Genomic DNA, 19,726 nt, shown 5'->3' with positions numbered 1-19,726 from the left:
CACCTGCTTTCCCCTTCACTCTGTTTCTTATGCCAGTGCTTTTAACTTGTGTTTTTTTCTGCTTAATTATTTTCTTCTTCAACTGTTACTCTATAAAAAGACTACGGACTTCTCCTAGGGAGCACACATTTTCTGTGATAGTGCTTTTCAGGTTGCAGCTTCTGCCCTGCTACAAGTTTAAAGTTGTACATAGGATAGCCCACCTGCTTTACCCTTCACCTTCTGGATCTTAAGAACAGTGTTCTTAAGAACATGATTTTGAAATATAGGAGTCAGCTCTCTGAAACAACTTCTCTCTTTTCTGTACCACTGCTACCAATAAAGAGCTGTCATGGCTGCTAGAGTTAAAAAGGACAGGGTTTGAAAGTTATCTATATTGCTACTAAGCTGGAGGGGACCAAGGAATTTGACTGCATGTGTAGCATAAGAAGACTCCCAAAAAAGGATAACTCTCTTTCAGTGAGTCAGACAGAGCTTTCTCTGTCCACATGATCGATTTCTGCTAGTTAAGCTGTCTGCTCTTTGTGCATTTAAAGCAAAGTTCCTAATCTCTTCCTTTAAGTTACCTCGTTAACCCTGTCATTTTTCCTTGGTTAGCATCACTTGCTGGTCTTCTGACATATAATTTGAGTTTCATCTTTGAATGGATGGCCTTCACTTTGCACCTTCAGATTCAGTCTTGCAGTTTTTAGTTTTGCGTCTCTGAGTTGCCTATATATCCAAGTGTCTTGTGCATGCTTTCATTACATGCACCAAAACTTTATTCTCTGGCTTTGACAAATGAAGTCTTATGTAAACACACACACTCACGTGCTGCAAATGTTTGGAAAGGATATAAACCCTTATTCAGTAGTATCTTTGAATTCTTAGTATGTATCTGTATGACATCTGATAGGCTGTTGATGTCTTGGGACCACTTCCAGTATTGATAATTTATCTTAGTGCATCCTTATATACTTGTCTATCTGTTAATTTATTTTCTCTTATATTATGTTTATGTCAAATTCTTAAAGCAGGGTCTGTCTCTGCTCTTTTTTTCAAGTAGCAGTTAATATGGTGCAGTTTCAGTCTATGTCTACGGCTGTGTACTGTGATGTTACAAGTAATAAACGATAAAAGGCTTTCCAGGGAAGACAGAGGGGAAAAACAAAAAAGAAGATGAAGCTGAAAACATGTTAAGATTGCCACAGTCTAGGAAACTGCTTTAACTTCCCATGTAGCAGTGGCCATATAGAAAAGTCAGGTGATAAATGACTCTGTCTTCCGTTAGGGTTAGATTAGTTCATACTCACCATTATCCATAAGCAGTCACTGAGACATAGTCTAGACAGGGTCATGCTTTTTCTGTCTGTGCTTTCTTGATGGTTTTTGTGGTACATCATGATGTTTGCAAATAAATTAATGTAATCTGATACTTGTGTTCCATGGGAAAAAAGGAAGACTTGGAGTATAATTACTCAGTGAGTCCAAATATTTGTGGATAAATTAGATCAGGCCTATGCATTGTGTAGCTTACTGTGGAATTTTTTTACTTGTTCAGATAAAATGAATTTGGCTCATTTAGGTTGCTTAATTCAGCACATAGTTCGTATACTGTCAAAGGTAAAGCAGGAGCAGTAATTGCAAGAGCTGTTGCACCTCATTTACATATGAGTGTTTGAGCTTTGGGGTGTTAGGGTTTGCTAGGCAGCTGGAAACCAGAGCGGTCCCAGGTGCTGGCCCTGACATTTTTTCACATTTCATTCAGTTTCTGAGAACTCTCTAGCAGGACAAGATAGAAGGTTGTATAGAGAGGATTCATGAATGTGGTGAATTTATTGTTTGTTTCTTTTTGCTAAGGGAATTCTGAGATTTGGGAATCCTAAAAGCAGGTTTAGAGTTGTTGCAATGGGAAGGCATGGATAGATAGGGGAGGTACTGGGCATAAAAAGCAGATAAAAAACATGGGTCGTCATTGAGCTGGGAAGGGATGAGATCCTTACGTATAATGTTGCGAAATACTGCAGTGCGGGTGATATGTATTGGTTATGGCAGCTAGAGAGTATTGTAACAGGAGGGGAAGTTTTAAGTGGAAGTGGGATAGGATAGACTTTAATATTAGTGAGCTGGATCATCCACTTTCAGCAAAACTTCTGATAGATAAGCAATAACTCTTGATAAGGGCAATGGCTATTCGCAGGCATTTGTCAGCTAGCAGGATGCATTACTGATCAGTTGCTACTAGCCGCAGTTACCATACTGCATGTATGGTGTGTGTAAGCATGTTTTATAAGGAGTATTCCTACCAACTGGTCAAAGATGGCTTCTCATCCAAGTATGGGAGGAAACTTTGATCTGATCTACTAGAGCAGTTGTTATGTCCTAGGAGTCTCTGCTGACCCTGTGTATTCTCATCTAAAGGGTTTACTGCTTACACTTCTCTTCTACCCAGTGCCCCAAGAGAAATGGTGATTGCTCTTCCTGAGAGTAGAACTGAAGAACAGGAACAGAGCTACTTTGTGGTTACTGTGGTAGAAAGGAACATTCTGGTTATACTGGGGGCAGAAAAAGAGAGGCAGGAGTTACAATCCAAGGAGATTACAAGTCTGTAGAATTCCCCAGTAATTTGCTTCCTGCCTAACTGACTGAACTAATATGGACTTTAAAAAAGGGCAATGTTCTAGTTAAGGGTTTCACAAAATATTCTGAAAGCAGGAAAGAAGGTCAGTTTCCCTTGTCCCTGCTTTGCTTCCTGCTGCCTCTTGTGATAGAAAAAGAGGACTTCAGGAAGGCTGGGAACAGAGCAGAGCCCCTTTATACATCTGTTTCTCATAAATCTGCACCATTATAGGAAAAATTCTTTCTATTTGGAATGACTTGCAATTTATTCAGTAAATCCTCAGATATTTCTGGGTTTCTTGTACTTGGATGCTTATGTGCTAGGAATGCTCACAAAATGTAACAATCCTTGCTAAATTAGTTTTTATATTACTGTTGTCCGATGTTTTGAAACAGCAAGTGAATCTACGCAATAGTCATTCTTTCAGAAGAGAATGTTCTTTTAAAAATCCCCTAAAACCAAAAGAGTGAGAATGTGCTGCACAGAAGTTTTTAGATGGGTGCTTTTACATAAACTGTGATAGGAATGGCTAATGTGAGTCTAAACTGATTTGCTTTCCTAAAGGTATGATGCTTCTCTGAGAAAGTGTTTGTGATTTCTATCTTGATTAAGCATTTTTAACAATTTTTAATAGCCAGTACCTACTGAATCAGTGTCCAGAAGGAAAGCACATTATTTCTCTGAATAGCTCTAAATATTTTGTATATTCAGATTTATCAGTGAAGAACAGTTTGCCAAAATTAGAGGGAAACAGATACTTCCAGTTCTTCCAAAAAGCCATGCGGTAAGCCGTTACGCAACACCAAAACGGCTGTTCATCTTAAAAGAATGGAAAACCTGGAGCTAAAAATATCAGAGGAGACATAGATTTCCCTTCAAACTAGTGAAAAAAATTTTAACAAAAATAGAGCACTTCTGTGCTTTAAATGACCTTTTATTGGTTTAGAAGTTGGATTTAGCATGGAAGCTACAGTGCATGTGGGGACACTAACATATAGGTAATGAAAGAAGAGAGAAGTTCATTTTTTAAGGAAAATTGTGGAAAAATATTTACACTCCTGATTGTGCTTTATTTATTAAAGTATATTTGTAAGTTTAGAAAGTGCTTTTAGAAGTCCTTAATGACATACAGCAATGTGTCTTGTATTGATGTTGGAGATGGTAGTTTGTAGTTTTGATTGTTGAAGCAAAGGTCTGATTTTGCAAAGTAGATATTTTGAAATTTTGAAACATTTTTGTAATAAATATGTTCCTGAGCTTGTATTTAGTAATTAGTAGTATTCTGGCAGATTTGGAAGAATATGCCTGCTTTGGTAAGATATGGGAATCAGTAATAGCTGTTGGCATAGGAGACCACAGGTCCCATGTAGAAGTATCAGAACTTTATTTTTTTAACACATTTGACTTTCTAGATTCTTACAGATGTCAGCTCTGTTAATTCTAGAATACTGTTTTATCTATGTAATTTGTAAATTGTCTAAAAAAAGTGATAGTACCCTTGAGTACAGAAAAGTCAAACTGATAAATTGATTTTTTTACATCTCTATTAAATAATTTACTTAGATAATAAATCGGATAGGAAGGCTAACAGTGTCAGTGGTTTAGGACTTATATAAATATTCTGACATTTGATTTGGGATGTTTGGCTGATTATATGGAGCTATAGCACTGCTTAGAGAAAGTCCCAAGGAAAAAGATAATTTCTATTTAATTTCTAGGTCATCTCGATTATTTTTACTGAACTATATTTTTATGTTGAAATGAGAAATTGTAAAATATGTTTTTCTCTTTTATAAGGGGAACGGCCATTTCAGTGTACACTATGTGAAAAGGCTTTTAACCAGAAGAGCGCTCTTCAAGTCCATATGAAAAAGCACACAGGAGAGAGGCCTTATAAATGTGATTATTGTGCAATGGGATTTACACAGAAAAGCAATATGAAACTGCATATGAAACGGGCTCATGGTTACACTGGTATGTAGTGTAATGATAGTGATGATGAGTGCAGAACACCATGTGCTTTACTAGGAAAGCACAAAACACTTCCCTTAAGTTATTGAGGAAGTAGGCAGTAATAGCCAAAGACCGGCGTTGATGAGCTGGTAGTTGCACACACAATCCAAAAAGCGGGTTGAAACAGACATTGGTTGCTGCTTACAGTTCCTTGTTTTTTATGTGGAGCTCTGTAGTTCAGAAATACAAAGTTCAAAAACTATTACAGGAAAAGAATCAATTATATTTCATAAATATTTTTTAATTTTTCAAAGAGCATCTAATCAATTTACAGAATCTGAAGTAGTTGTGTAACCTTTCCCAGCATGATTCCTTTATTCCCAGTATTTGCATTTTTCTTACACTGTGCGTCAAAGCATACTAACTTGTCTTTTCTCTTATACTTTGTTAGGTCCTGTACAAGAGCCTGCTAGTCATCAAGAACAAGAAGGGGAAGATATTAGTCGTGCTCTGAATTTAGAAGAAGTGGTACAAGAATCTTCAAATGAATGGCAAAGTATAGGCAGTGTTTTTCGATGACACCTTAAAATTTGAAAACTAAAAATGTTTCTGGGACTCGAATTTCTCTAAACAAGTTTTCAGAAAAGTGAAAGATGGATTTTACACTTAAAGCTTCAAGCATTGAAAATACTAACAATAGAATAATGTATTATAGTTTTTTTAATTATTGACAAAAATTACCTAAAAGATTCATTCTTTTTTTAAGCTTGTAAAGAATATTGGGAAAACATCATTTAATCTCTGCTAAGTTGTTTGTGAATCAATGAACTCAGGTAATACTGTATACAGTTACATCTTCTAATTCACAGACGGTATATCTATTTGAAAAATAAACTGGAACTTTATATCAGAATAGAATGATTCCCATTTTTAAAGGAGGTGAAGAATTTGTGGGAAAACCATGAAACTGTCGGTCACCTTTCTTTTTTACGTGTTTAAAGAAATAATTGAGGTTGGAAACAAAATGTTAGAGTAGGTGCATGCAGTATATTTATTTTTTTACAAGGCAAAGGAAAATGCTGTATTTCTGTTTTAAGCTTTTTTTAGTACGTTTTGAGAATTCATTGCAAAAAAATAAAATGCCATGATCTTATTGGTTTTCTTGAGTTAAACTCTTGAGAGGGAGCATGTTCATTTCCATTCCAGCCATAGAGGCAGTTAGTTTATATCTTTTACATTAAAAGTCTGAGGTTTTAAACTCAGCAATAATTATTTAAACAGAATCCAGACTAGAAGAGTTTCCAATGAAAGCCTCTTCTTTCACGTTTGCTGTATTGGATCAGCAGGTACATATCTCAGTATCTGTGGAAAACACAGCCATATACTAAATCTGGGAAGTAAAGATACAACTTTGTGTTAGCAGTGAGGAACTTAGATGCACACTAGGTCACCTATATTATACCATATTCCCCAGTACTGTGAACAGTTATAATTTCAAAACTGTAAATTCTTCATTATTTTCTTTGTGAATTTTGGAAAGATGTTACTTTTATTTGTTATTGTTTAAGTCATTGTTTCACCAAAACTACCTAGTTGACTAAGTAATGCTTTGAAAGGTGCCACTTGTTAAGTATATTCATAACAAAGAAACACTGGAGTAAGAACATAGTCATCTTTTAGACATTCCAAAGACAGAAGCTTTTTTCTTATTTTGACCTTGTTATTTTGATTTTTATTTATATGTTACGTATATATAGAGATATATATATATATATGTGAGCTTGTATGTGTGTGTATATATATATTTAAAGTTATATGAGCCTCTGTGTGGCTGATTGGTATATTTTGTAAATACTAATCCCAGGAAGTTCATCTTTTTGGTTTGCCGCAAGTACTTCTAGATCAGTGGTGGATTTGTTGTAATATAAGACAGAGCTGGATTTTGATTTAACTTCTGAAAGATAATTGCTCTCAGATCCAAAAATCCCTTTTCTGTAAATATTGTCTATACTTTGTCTATGATACAAACTAGTTATTTCAGATTGCTGAAGCAAGAAATCACTGTTGGTTTTGATAGGGCATCTCTTAATTATTTTGTTAACTCTTTGGCATATGTATATAAGTAATATAGTTGGTGACATGAAAATAACACTTTTGTTATGTGGAATATTTAATTCAAAAACATGTTAAATAATATTACTTTTTTCTAAATCCTGTTTCATGTATTTTTTAAGCATTTGATTCTGGGTTCTAGGAAATTCAGAAGCTCTGTTGACCAGAAGTACATGTCTCAGTAATGTATTTAGAGAATATATGTGAAGTTCTTCCATCAGTGCCTTTCCTTCCAGACAGCCTGTTAGTGTTTCAGCTGTTTAAGAAAGACATTATATTTTACAGTTGTCTGAAAGCATACTGGCCCCATGGCATAATACCCTGTTTACCTGTAATAATAGAGTAAAATGTGCTGTGTTGCATGTACCACGTATAAAACCTTTTCCCTGTTCTTTCAGAGAATACTGTATAAATGCATAGCAGTTTGCTGGAGTCGATTTGCTGTGTAGGGGCTGACACTTTACAGAGGTTGCGAGATACAGTTTGACAGATGATTTACAGCTGGTCACATCGAAATGCAAATCCATCCTTCATAATGGGAACGTGATTCCTGAATGGTTGAAGGTGTGCAGTCTGCTCTAGCCGTGGTTGCTTTGCCAGCATATAAAAACTGGTAGTGGTTGACACCAGGTGAGCATGTGGTGAAAGCAGATCTCATGAGTAAAAAGATGCAGTTTTTAAACAGTCACTTCTTAAAGTGTTATGTCTTGATTAGAGGCAATGAGTGTGTGGTGTAAGTCTTGGAAGTGTTAAACAAACAGCGCAAGTTACGGAGTTGCCTGACATTTTTCCTGAATTCAGTTTGCTGCTCCTCTAGCACTTGCAGTCCTGTCAGTTACAGTAAGTAGACTTTTAGAAAACTTTTTTGTAACATGGTATTTGATCTGCTTCCCTGTATCTTCCTCCCCTGTGAACTTCAAGAATTCACTCTTGAGTATCCTGACAGAGGTTTTGATGGCCCAGGTTCCTTGGCAAGATTGAGTCAGAGGTTTTCAAGCCAATGTATCTGTTGATGTTCAGTACAAATACAGACACTGTAACCAGTATGTTGGTATTTTGAAAAGTGGTGCTGAAGTAGATGTATTTTTTAGGAAGCAGAAAGAACTCTTGTTCTAAGACCAGTTTGAAGAGTCAGATTGTGTAGTATGTGAATAGTGCTTAGGAATGCCTCTCTTCTTGGTTTGATACACTAGCCTCAGGCCTTTTGGGTTGTGTCTGCTCAGGTCTTTCTTTTGGTTCATGTCCATTCCTTCAGTAAAAGAAATGACACAGTCGTGGTACTGGCTGTCCATTCTTATTTCAGGAAAAAATCCTTTGCTTAGTAGTCAAATAGCCATTTAAACCACTGTTTTTCAGTAAAACTACTAGTGAGTAATTACAAGAATAAATTTCAGTCCAAGTTTTAATCTCTTTCAAGAGGCTTGTGTTGGTAAAATAATGTAGTTAAAGTACCCTACCTTTCCTTCTGTAGGAAATAAATTTTAAAAAGCCACATCCAGCCTCTGAAAAAGATGACTGAGAGGAAGACAGAGCGATGAAGGCAAGGAACTAGCTCTGGATAAGTTCTGTAGTTCTACAGTGTAGTATTTTGAAAGATGTATTTCTCAATTATTTTTTTTAACCTTAAATATTCTTTCCCCTTTTTGAAGCCTGCTATAAAAAACAACCTGATTTTCACATCCCCTGTTCAAAGAAGGTGCTTTGTGCTGTACTTGTTTATGAAGAGCAGGATTTTATTGCCCGTACATAGGCATTGTTATGCTTTAAAATATCCTGCTAGTCTTTAGCTGCCCCTTTGGAGACACTGATTTCCCATAAATCCTGTGTCATATTGTCAGCCTTGTGGGCCATGTTAAGGCACCAGCAATGTCATTAGAAGCCTGTGCGTGGGCAGCTGGGTCCTGGATGCAAGTGTTATTTTCTGGTATCTGAACATTATTCATAACTTAAAAAAAAAAAAAAAAAAAAAAAACCCCACACAAACAAAAAAACAACAACAACCACCCAGAACCTTATTTATACAATCTTCTCTGTTGTAAAAGACAAAACTGGCTCAAGTTTCATTTCAAGTTGATTACTTTATTTCAATAATATTTTTAAAAGCTGTGTTCCTCTAAGAACAATATGTGTTCAAATAAAATCAACTATTATGTTGCAGAGTATACATCTGAATGAAGCTACAGTAGAAAAATACACATAGCAACCAGTGTAGGTAATAGAAGATGTAATACGTGTGTGTATGCTTAATAATTTTGGCGGTTTTGTTTTCTTTAGTTTCTATGCATTTTTTGTCCTCTCATCTTTCATTGCTTCCTATTAATGGACACTGATTTAAACCTACAATAATAGATTTAGATGTGAAATGCGATTAACATACATATTTTAGGTAAATTTTACTGGGCACTTATTAGGAATTCAGCTTCAACCTGGGAAGCATTAACTGTAGTCTACAATGCAAAGGCTAAAACTAAAAAAAATACAATAATTAATCAGACACTTAGATGATAGCTTGAAGAAATGGTAAGTTTAAGTAATAAAACAGTGCAATTCAGAAGAGCTTTTTATTTCCCTAAGTGTGGTTGGAAATGCCATTGCCACACATTCGTTTTAGTAATTTGTGAACAATTAATATCTAAATCTAACTCAGCTATAATTGATTTCTATAAGGCAACTACAGTACAACAGTTAAATGTTCACAGTAGTTTGCTATGAGTTTGTTTTGGTGCACTGCCTTTAATAGGCATCCAGATGTTACGCAGGCAAAAGATGAGCCTGCCAAATATAACACTGCTGCAGTACCAAGAGGAAGATTTGAAATTCTAATGTGAGATGTGCAGAACTATCCGAGATACCAGTACTGAAGGGCTCTCTTTCAGAAATTAGACTTATTTGTTCATGTATTTATTTACTTATTTATTGTACTGCAAAGTTAATGCTGTTGCAGCAGAGTTTCTGTGAAGCACCACTGACGTCCAGTGGTCACTTATGCAATCTTAGATGTTTCTTCTCTGGGAATATCCCTTGTTTCTAACATTAGTCTAACTCAAATTTTAAATCCTCTTTCTCTCCCTCATCTGCTCTTAATTCTGATGGTTTGGATGCGATGAGCAATTCATGGTATGGAAAGAATTTCCTTATTATTATTGCTCTGCATCGTACTGATTCCACAACATCTGCCCCCTCCCACACTTCACATACCTTGAACTCCCAATGTTTGGTAAACCTTTCCATGACTGCCTAATCCTGTTATGAAAATAAATTATTCTGTGAGTGAGAGAAGGAAGATTAAAACAAAACAAAACCAAATCAAAAAAAGTATTTGGATAAACAGTCCTTACAACTTCTGCACATGGTGGATTTTTTTTTTTTAAACAGCAGTGTCTCAGAAATTCATTAACAGCAGTGCTCAGTATCCAAGACATTAGCTCTTTATTTGTAATGCTGATGTTCATTCACTAAAACAATACCAGAAGACTTGAGCTCAAATTAGGTGCCTGGGAGAAATAATGAAGTCCAGCATACAGTTAGGGCATCCTGAAGAAGAACGAGTAAAGTCAGAGATTTTATTACTTCACATAAAATAAGGAAAACATCTACTAAAGGTATTTTTTATGTTCCTTTCATTCAACTGTTGGTCAGGGATTGCCAATAGAAGTTTGTATAATCTACTGCATGCAGAACCTAATTGGCATTAAGTAATGGATTGCATCTACCTAGGTAATTGTTGCAGTTGTTATTAATTTTAAGGCAGTTACATTATGAAGCAGAGTACATGATCCTTGGATGGCATCTTAGAGCTTCAGCGCCTAGCAACTGGTGAACCAGATCGCGATCCAGGTCGGGACCCAGAGCCTCCCTGTGGAGGGAAGAACAGAGTTAAGTTAATTAAAAGGTACTGTAAATTCTCATCTTTCAGTGCTCCCTCCCTTAGTTTTACTAAACTGTTTCTAGGAAAATTTAATGTAATCCATTAGGCAATTGGCTTTTTTTCTTTCAAAGTTATCTTCAAGAATGGATAACTTTTTCATTGTAAAAATATTTTTATTGTTTTTATTGTAAAAGTCCATAAAATTATATAAAGAAATAGTTATTAATGCCTCCTGCTATAATCAATGATTCTAAATCAAATGGGCACGAATAGTATACTAGGTGATGTGTTACTTGTGAATGCTTCACTACCTTTGAGGAAAAATACAGTCCTAGTTAACGTAGCTGCCAGTGGATATGATATGCTTTTTGTGTGTCTTTTTCCTGACATAGAACATGAAAAATCCTCACAACTGACTTTTTTTTCCTGTTCTGTGTGGTGGGGCTGTGCGGTGACTCAAAACTGTGAAATGAACCAGATTAAAGATAACCTGACCAAATGTTTATTTTTCACATGATAAGCGGGGACTGTTCGAGTTGTTACTGCATCTCAATCAAATACTTGTCCAGCATGGCCCTGTACTACCCTTCTGCAGCTTATCCTTTTGCTTTCATTTTCACTGTTCTGAATTTAGCAGCAGCAAGTGTGTCACCTCGTTCGTCTTCTGTGTTCCAGGTCATTTCTGAGTCAGGAACAACATAGATCCTGGTGCAGATCTTTGTGGGACTTTGTGGACTTAGTTTCCTGATAGTAACTGACTGTGTATTTTTGTTTCCTATCATGTAAGTAGTTACTAGGCCATGAGATAACCTTCTGGTTTATCACTGAAAATCTAGTTCCTTGAGAAGCTTTGAGGAAATGTGGCTGTTTCAAGCATGGAAGGTTCTGGAGAGGTTTGGCTTCTCTCTTTCCTGGACTCAATTTTTTTTTTTTTTTTTAATTTAGGGTAGGTTCAATGGTACTTTACCAGTTTAAAGATTTTGGAAAGAGGGCCCTGGCCCTCATGATAGGATCCCTTATGTCCCTTGTGAGCAGATTTATGCTCATAGAATTTTCCGCTTCCTCCATATCCTGGCTTGTGTCCTTCACCACCCTGCAAAGAAAGATTTTCATATATATTGCAAATTATCGCATTCAAATTATCATTTCCACATTGTAATCTTTTTGTGATCACCGAAATGTAATACTTAAATGAGAAGTTTAGAGGTATTGGAATGAAATAGTCTTTTGTGTAATAAACAAGGATGAAGGAAAATGTTAAGAAATTCTCAGAATATGCACAAATCTGAGGGAAGCACCAATCTGTAAAAGATTAATAATCAAAAAATGGACACTCAGAAAGTTAACCTGCATGACAAAACTTAAAATGTTTCCATTTAATGAGTTCTAAGATGTCAAACATGTCAATTAATTTGTATTCTTCTGATAGTGAAAAAATACTTAATGGCTTTTAGGCTTTAATATTTTGTCTTAAAATGCAAGTAATTTACATGTCCATCTCATACAAAATCAAACCTGTGGTAGAGAAGTAGAGTTTAATTAGTTGTGAGGTAACTGTGGGAAGAACTTGCCTAATAACTGTAGGCAGATCACTTCTTACTGAAAGGGATTGCAAGGAAGGGCGAGACAAAATACTTGAATTAGTGACAGTGTTAACTGTGCAGACTTCACTGTGTAAGAGCAGTTGGAACTGTGGAATAAGTGCCCATCTCATCCCAGCCCTCCCTCCTGTTTTTATCCTTCCCAGGAAAATAAAAATGCAGCAGAGTCTTCCAGGAGTCTTTAAGGGAAGAGAGCTTTGCCATGCAGTGGATTTTGCGCCCTTTGCACTAAAGCAAAAGAAATTATCATTGCGAGGCTGTCAAGTTGCTGGATAAGAGCAAGCAACAAAATTACCATCTTTAAGTGCTGTGGGAGGAGAGAGGAAAGTGGAACGGGAAAAGCAAAATAGCAAAATTAAGACAAAACAAAATTATCACGTTTCTGTGGCAGGTTGAGGCAATGGAGCAAGATATGCTTTGGCCTGGTAAATAAAACGGCTGTTATTGAAAGCACGTTCGTCACCTACCCAGCTAAATCTGGTGAGGGATAATCCTCTTCCCTGTATGTGCAACAAATAGAAACAATGACATGGTGACCACTATGGAACATAGCATCTGGATGTACCATACACAGCAGAAGATGAAAATGCGGTAAAAATAATGAAATACTGGCCAAGTAATGAGGCAGGAATTGAAAATGACAATCTGTACAGTCATTCCATGAACCAAAAGAGGCAAAATTCTTTAATTACAAGAACTGACTTCACTAGCCATGGTTTGTCAGTATTATGTACTTCGGAAGCCAGCTGAGCTTAGTAAATATAAGCACAGTTCCTGGTGGGTGATGCTTGTTTGAAAGCATTACCTAGTATTAGTTTACTACATAAAGCAATCGCAACTTGAATATAAAAATCCCTGCGAGTGGCTTTAATTAGTCATGCAGCCAGTCAGGAGGTGCATGAGGAAGAGAACCATGGCTTTTCTGTCTTAGTCCCTTGCTTTACATATTCCCAGTGTTAACTACAGATTTTTACTTAGTGCCATTAAAGAAAACGCATCACGCTAGCAGCTGAATTGGTATAAATTAGTCCACAAAAGATCTTAGGCATTGCTTGAGCCCGTGAAAACGCTTACCTTTGCTTGCATTGGGGGAGGTGTACGGGGCGAGACCTAAAAACCAACACAAAACCAGTTGTAAAACCAAGGCAAAAATAAATGTAGGGATCATCAGGCCTTTTGCATACTACATCTGAGTTAGTAGGATTAAGTGCTACCCAAGTAATTGCACTGAGAAGCTCCTCTGTTGTCTTGGGGTTTGCCTAGAACACACTGGATTTTTGTCTATTTTTAAACAGAAAACATTCCTTAATACAGACAGTGCTGAAGACACAAAGACAAAACCTGTAAATGGTGAAGCTGCGTAATTGTAATGGTTGTTGCTGAAATTTGACTGTGCCAATGGCGGGTTCACCCACATTTTTGTAGCATTTTTTGTGTTTCCAGGGAAAAATTATCTTTGTATTTGAATGGCATGATGAGCTCCAAGGCACAGTACCATTCACAAGGCTCAAAATAATGGCTGTTGGTTGGGGAGTATTTGGTTACTGATGGATCCCAAAGAAAATATTTCATTTTAGTGCATAAGAAGAAGAGGGGAGACTTACAATGTTCTTGAAGAAGTGGACTACAGGGTTGTCGTCACCAGGCCGGCCATGCTGAGATCTCTGGGGGATGGACCCTACGTGGTGGCTGGCCCTGGCCACGTGTATATCCTGAAAAGCAGAACAGGCGCATCACCAAGTCAGCTCGGAAGGAAGATAGCGACTGTGTGAAGACAAGTCATTTTCACCAGGAGTGAAGAGAAGACAAAAATGCCTTGGAAATGTACAGAGATTGCAACCTAAAGTTGTCGGTACTGTGAAGGAACAATTTTTTAATACAATGGCAAATACAGAGTATGTATACGTACATATGTTGTGCATATATATATATGGGTGTACCTGGTTTTAGTTACAGCCCAGTGTGGAATTAAACCTGTTACTGGAAAGTTCTGATAACAGAAACCTTGTAATTTTTCCTTCTTTCTTAAGTAGGACTGTAGAATGTCATTTTAGAAATGAAACCTGAAATGGAGAAAAACTTAAAATTATGTTGGGTCATTCTCTGTGTGAGAGCAGGAAAGGATCATGTGTCATTACTCAGTTCCCAAAGACTACATAACAACGTTGCAAGAGCAATGGATTTTTTTGGAATGAGGGAATCAAATGAGACTGACGATACTTTTGATTTTCAGTAGGGCTTCCTGAGCAATACAGGAAGAAGTCCAGTAAGCAAAGGGAAAATAAATAACAAAACCAAAACATTGTGAGGAGTGAATACCTTGACTGGTACTTGGAGCGTGATGCATCTGTTGCAGTGAAAATCGTGTCAAAAATTCAGTGTAGTTACTGCTATGTGGATGCAGTATGACAGAGTTTAAAAAAACCTGTTCCATATGACTGACCGATTACAGGCATCTGCCCATCATTGCAAGTGTAGAGGCACGAGGCTCCACGCTCAATGCAAGAGATCTCAAGTATGTTCAAAGGGTAACAGAGAAGGTAGGAGAGAATAAAAATAACAGCAGTGCTGCAATGGTTCTCTTAGTGTAATGAATTCCTTGAAAGTACAGTGATGCTATAGGCATCATGGGGATACTAAAAATTTTCATTGACTTCTAAAGATGAAATAGAAATCTGTAGTGAGACAGTATCTCACATAAGCACTTCCCTCATATCACAAATTATGTAATTCTGAGGAGAAATGAAATTCAAATATATCGTTTAGAAGATGAATTTTCTTAGGGTAAAATGTGAGCCAGTGCAGAGAAGTTCAGCTGGTATTTATCAACATAATTTTTTGCGTGCCAATGGTACTCAGAGATTTACTGTTTAAAAACCAGGAATTTCTGAATTTTATTGGATCTGACAGATTTTTATAGTGTCAAGCAGTCAGTCCTGTTTATACTTCTGCAGCAGGTTCTACTTTGTCACTAGTTCCACTGTTGCCAAAATACCCCCTGCTGTGGTGATTAGGAAGAGGGAGCCAGTAAGGTGTCAATGCTTGTTTAGAACAAGTTACTTCAGCCCAGTGGTTGTCTTTTTAATCCATGTTCAAATGAAGCACTGCATTGCTTTGTCTTTGGGATAAATACCTGAATAAATACCCAGGTGTGGCAAACAGCCATCTTTAGCAGCAGGAACTGGTTGCTATCTAACTGCAAAACTATAGCAGTACGTCAAGCAGAAAACTTCAAAATCAGATTTCGTTGCACATGGGCTGCAGTGAGCTATGGCTTGGCACCAGGAAGTTATCCCAGAGAAGGGGGGATAATAGTTTCTTACAGTTTAGATGAGGTTGAGTTTCCTGAAGTTAGCATTCTGGTCAATTGTTAGGTGTTAATAACTTGGCTTATTAAAATGGTTATTGTGTAGTAAGTACAACTTTCTTCTGTCTGTGGTGCACATGTCAACATAGTCTTTGACTGAGTCCCCTTTTAAAGCTTATCGGGTAGTAGCAAGTCTGAAGCCATTTTTAATGATGGTTCTGTGTGAGTTTAATACAGTAGTTTTCCAACGTTTCGAATGAAGTCCTTTCCTTTCATACTGTCATCAGCAAGCTTCATTTACAGTCAGGATCTTTGATATTATTCTCAATTTGTGGCAGTTAATTAGATGTTTCCCTTGAATTTACTGTTAGAATTAATCTTTCACCTGTAGTTTGTTCTTTCAGTTTTTGGAGTTCTGGGGCAGGGGGTGAAATCCAGTGGCTTTTTTTCTGAGATTGCTCATACTCATTATTTATGAAAATAATTTCCCTCAGAAGAGTAATAACTAATATCTATAGGTGTTAAATGTTAAATTCAAATGGATTCAGGCAGTGTTTTGCTGAATGAAAGAGAAAACAAATCTGGTTTATTCTTTTAGGATGGGCTACTAAGGCGGTGTTTCATAATAGGACTTTTTTGAGTGAGCTTATCTAATCACTACTTATTTCACTCATCCATTCAGAAGACCACCATTTATCTTTATGCTTTTAGTGCTTCGGGGGGAAAAAAAGCATTGACCTTAAAACCTACAGGAATACAGCAGAGCAACCGTGTTGTAGGAATGGGTGACATTTACTTGTTTCTTTGCATTACGGGTCTCTATCGCCCAGCAGCTGCAGTGAGCTTTCCCCCTGCACCTGTTGTGATGTTGTTGTGAATTTCAGTCTTAGGAGCATTGCCAATACAAAGCAAGTTTGGCTTCCACATCTATAAGGTATAAAATGTACTCACAAAGTATAATCTTGAATTCAGAGCCCTTGGGTACTGTTTGTCAATTTGGAAACAGAGGTCCCACTGTTTGTGCCCTTAAAAAAAAAAAAAAACAAAACTAAAAAAATTACAGCTTCTAGGGTAACTGAATAGTTTGTAGTCACAAGCAGTCTTTCTTTCAAAAAAAATAAGGCAGAGGAGAACACTCAGGTTTTCACTGTTCCCAGTTAACTTTTTGTTTTACCTTAATAAAGGATCCCTACTAAGTCAACTTGGCTGTACATTCAAAAAAGCCAAAAAGGAAAGATCCCTGAATCTGAACAATCTTAATTATTGGGAAATGTGTGCCAGTACTGGAAGTTTAAGCAGTATCTGGGAGATCTAATGACACGGAGTCTGCAACTTCACTGTGAAATGAATAGCTTTCAGGATTAATAATGTAAATAAGAACACTTTAAAATGTATGTAAAATACCCACAGTTATTCTGTAATGGGGAGGGATTCAGCATTGGAATCCGTTGTAGCTCTTTCTGGTGATGCACAGGAAAGTTGCATTATTTCACTGTGCCACCTACCTTACGCATTTTAGCCACTAAGACAAAAGAAGAAAAGAGAGTAAGTTTCAATGTAGTACAAAGAATACATACAGGTATTTTGTCTTAACAGTAGCTATACACTGGCATTGCATCTCTGTGTTAGCCATGTACCTTCACATCACACTAATTAAGTTTACTGGCACAACCTCTATTAATATTTTGAAAGAGCTGCTGGAAAAAAAAATGCCATTTCTCTAAGCCAGTAAAAAGAATCCCTATGTAATTGTGTATGTGCTCCATTTTGGGTTTTGTGCAAGATTATTGCATTTCCAGTTGAGGTGGAGATACCTCAGTATGTGCTCTCCAGTGTTGTGAGACAGGAGGCTAAACCAAGGCATTTTCTGTGGCACTTAATAAGGGCTAAGGTGTGTTACAGTCTGTACCATAACTCTACAGGAGACTAGAGAAGAGGACTCTTGTGATTTTTGATAAATGGAGCAGGCCCTTCTGGTTTGTTACATTTGACACCCTGTTTGAGAATTAGGGTTTGTGATCATACATGTGTCTGACTTGAGCCATCGTAGGATTCGGGGGATTAAATTCATTTTCAGATAAACAGAATTACAGTTATGTATTCTATGTGTCCTGCTTGATTTTGTTTTCAGATTTGCTGCAGAAGTGTAAAAAATGTGCTTAAGCAGCAGCAGACATTTAGTGATATTATAAGATTCCATGAAATACATTTCTGACTTTGCTTGGTATAAACATGGTATGTTAGATCTTGCAGCTCATACTCATTAAGGGGGATTTAAAATGCATTTTATAAGCTCTCACTGAGAGCTCTCATCCTCCACAAGAGGACTGCTTATAACCAAAGATTGCATACACACGTAAATACAAAGTTAAACTCTAATTCCCAATCAGTAGGTGATACACATTAGTGACAATAATAGTATTTAGGTATTTTTTGACTTGGAGTACTGAATTTATAGTTTTTTCCAATTCCTTTCAGGATCATTATTGTGTGGTTTCATTGCCTGCTTTAGGATCATCACACGTCATTTCTATAATGGCAAAATCCAAATACATATGAAAACAGATGATTTAAAATGTAATCAAACCAAGTAAGCATTTTTGACGTTAGTAAGAATAAAAACCAATGGATGTTCTCATGGGCTCAATGGGTTTCATGGTTTCCAGTGGGTTGTCTTCAAAAAAGATACCTAATGAGTCGCTGTGCATGAATTTAAAAGAAATAATACAAAATCCCCAAATTTCTAATTCATATAGATATGAGAAGTACACTTAGATTGCCTCAGAAAACCAAACAGTTCCACAGGATGTAATGCTTAACTCCCCCTAAGACATGTGCACCCCTGCTGGTGGAAAAAAACCAGCCTTTAAGCATTAAGTGATGAGTCAGACCATTCGTGCTGCTTTCTGGGAAGAGCAGCAGGCAATTTGTAAGCCACTCAGCTGCTTTTGTGTTAGTGCTTGAAATGGACTCTGAATCCAAACTCTAAGAAAGTCCCTACCCAGGCTTGAATTTCCGATGTTGATACAATTTCACATGGCAGTTGAGAGATACATCCTCTCAATGAATATGTGCACCTCTTTTTTTAAAACAAGGAAATTTGTTATATACAGTTTGACCTGACCAATCATGGGAAAACCAACAGGTGCTTGTACACAGAAATTGCTTCATCTCAGGCTGTGGAGGTGCTTTATATGCGGGGCTTACACAGGGTTAGGGGTTCCTGGGTGCAGAGGTCGCTGTGTTGGAGCCTTCCAGTGTTACCAAGCAGCAACAGAATACAGCACACAGGTAGTGTGAGGATGTATTTTTCCATTCTGGTAGTAATATACCTGCTGTAAACATGCACTGCTAAACCAGAGCTACGTTAGACTGGTGGCGTTGCTTGCATTTTCATTCACGTGCAACCCAGGTACCAATTTGCTCTTTGTGATGGTGTTTGTGCCAGGCTGTTCACAACTTACTAATGTGTTACAAAAAGCGATGGGGGTGCTGACGTCTTCCCCAGATGCTAGTCTGATGGTGACATTGTAATTAATCAGCTAATTCAGCAGGCTTTACCAATAACTTTAGAAAAGATGAACCACATATCCTTATAATGGTACCGTTAATTTTTATTCACGTGGAAATGAGGGCAGAAATAAAATGACTTGCTCAAAGTGACCGAGCAGAATTAGTAAAAAGAGAGATTTAGTGTCCAGGAGATTCTGCAGGAGATTGCGCCTTCCAGTGTTGTGCTGAGATCATTAATGTCATCTTTGTCTAGCAATAGGTGATGAACAGAAAGAGGAGAAAGTCTTAGCAGAAAGATAGGATTAAAAAACATGAAGAGGTGACTCAAAAGTAAGAATCCCAAGGAAGATGAGAAGAAAGATGGCATGAAGAAGGAAACAATGGAGAACACTGACCATCAAGAGAGGTACATGATCACTGATAATCCAGAACCCCATTTCTCCATACCCCTCTTACTCCTTAGTGCCTTGATGATTAGGAGTCACAAATTAGAAGGCGAGAGGAAAGGAATTACTGGGGAGAAAAGAAGAATCAGGACAGTTGTTCAGGATTAGTTCTGTTTTACGATGGGTCCTGAGTGAGACTGGTGCTGTCGTACCTTCTGGTTTTTTTTCTCATGTCCACATTGTGGTGCTTAGGGACGTGGTTTAGTGAGTTAGGGGGTGTTGGGTTGGACTTGATGATCCTTGAGGTCTTTTCCAACCTTAATGATTCTATTCCATTCTATTCCATTGTTGGGACACATTTGATAAACTATTTCAGGGCAAAATCTG

The 19,726-nt window shown here is 37.1% G+C and overlaps 2 protein-coding genes across 3 annotated transcripts in view; one reads left to right on the top strand and one right to left on the bottom strand.

Annotated features, from left to right (window-relative positions):
• The window catches only part of ZNF236 (zinc finger protein 236), a 70,800-nt gene extending 65,441 nt beyond the window's left edge, over window positions 1–5,359 (top strand). The window contains exons 30-31 of the mRNA XM_010078558.1: window positions 4,397–4,573; window positions 5,004–5,359. Of these exons, the coding sequence (XP_010076860.1) occupies window positions 4,397–4,573; window positions 5,004–5,131 (305 nt within the window). The 3' untranslated portion in view covers window positions 5,132–5,359. The remainder of the gene's footprint in view (window positions 1–4,396; window positions 4,574–5,003) is intronic.
• Window positions 5,360–8,722: 3,363 nt separating this feature from the next.
• Window positions 8,723–19,726, bottom strand: part of MBP (myelin basic protein) — an 83,273-nt gene continuing 72,269 nt past the window's right edge. Inside the window, exons 2-5 of one of the 2 annotated variants that reach the window (XM_010078556.1) lie at window positions 13,738–13,845; window positions 13,208–13,243; window positions 11,500–11,625; window positions 8,723–10,520 (exon numbers count right to left, since the gene is read on the bottom strand). In XM_010078556.1, coding sequence (XP_010076858.1) covers window positions 10,464–10,520; window positions 11,500–11,625; window positions 13,208–13,243; window positions 13,738–13,845 — 327 coding nt within the window. In that variant the 3' untranslated portion in view covers window positions 8,723–10,463. Of the gene's footprint in view, window positions 10,521–11,499; window positions 11,626–12,600; window positions 12,634–13,207; window positions 13,244–13,737; window positions 13,846–19,726 lie in introns of both variants that reach the window. The other variant, XM_010078557.1, reaches the window with a different exon arrangement.

This window comes from Pterocles gutturalis, unplaced genomic scaffold (assembly GCF_000699245.1).
Source record: "Pterocles gutturalis isolate BGI_N339 unplaced genomic scaffold, ASM69924v1 scaffold5783, whole genome shotgun sequence".
NCBI lineage: Eukaryota > Metazoa > Chordata > Aves > Pterocliformes > Pteroclidae > Pterocles > Pterocles gutturalis.
The sequence above is the reverse complement of the archived record's forward strand: the minus strand, read 5'-3'. Positions and strand labels throughout refer to the sequence as shown.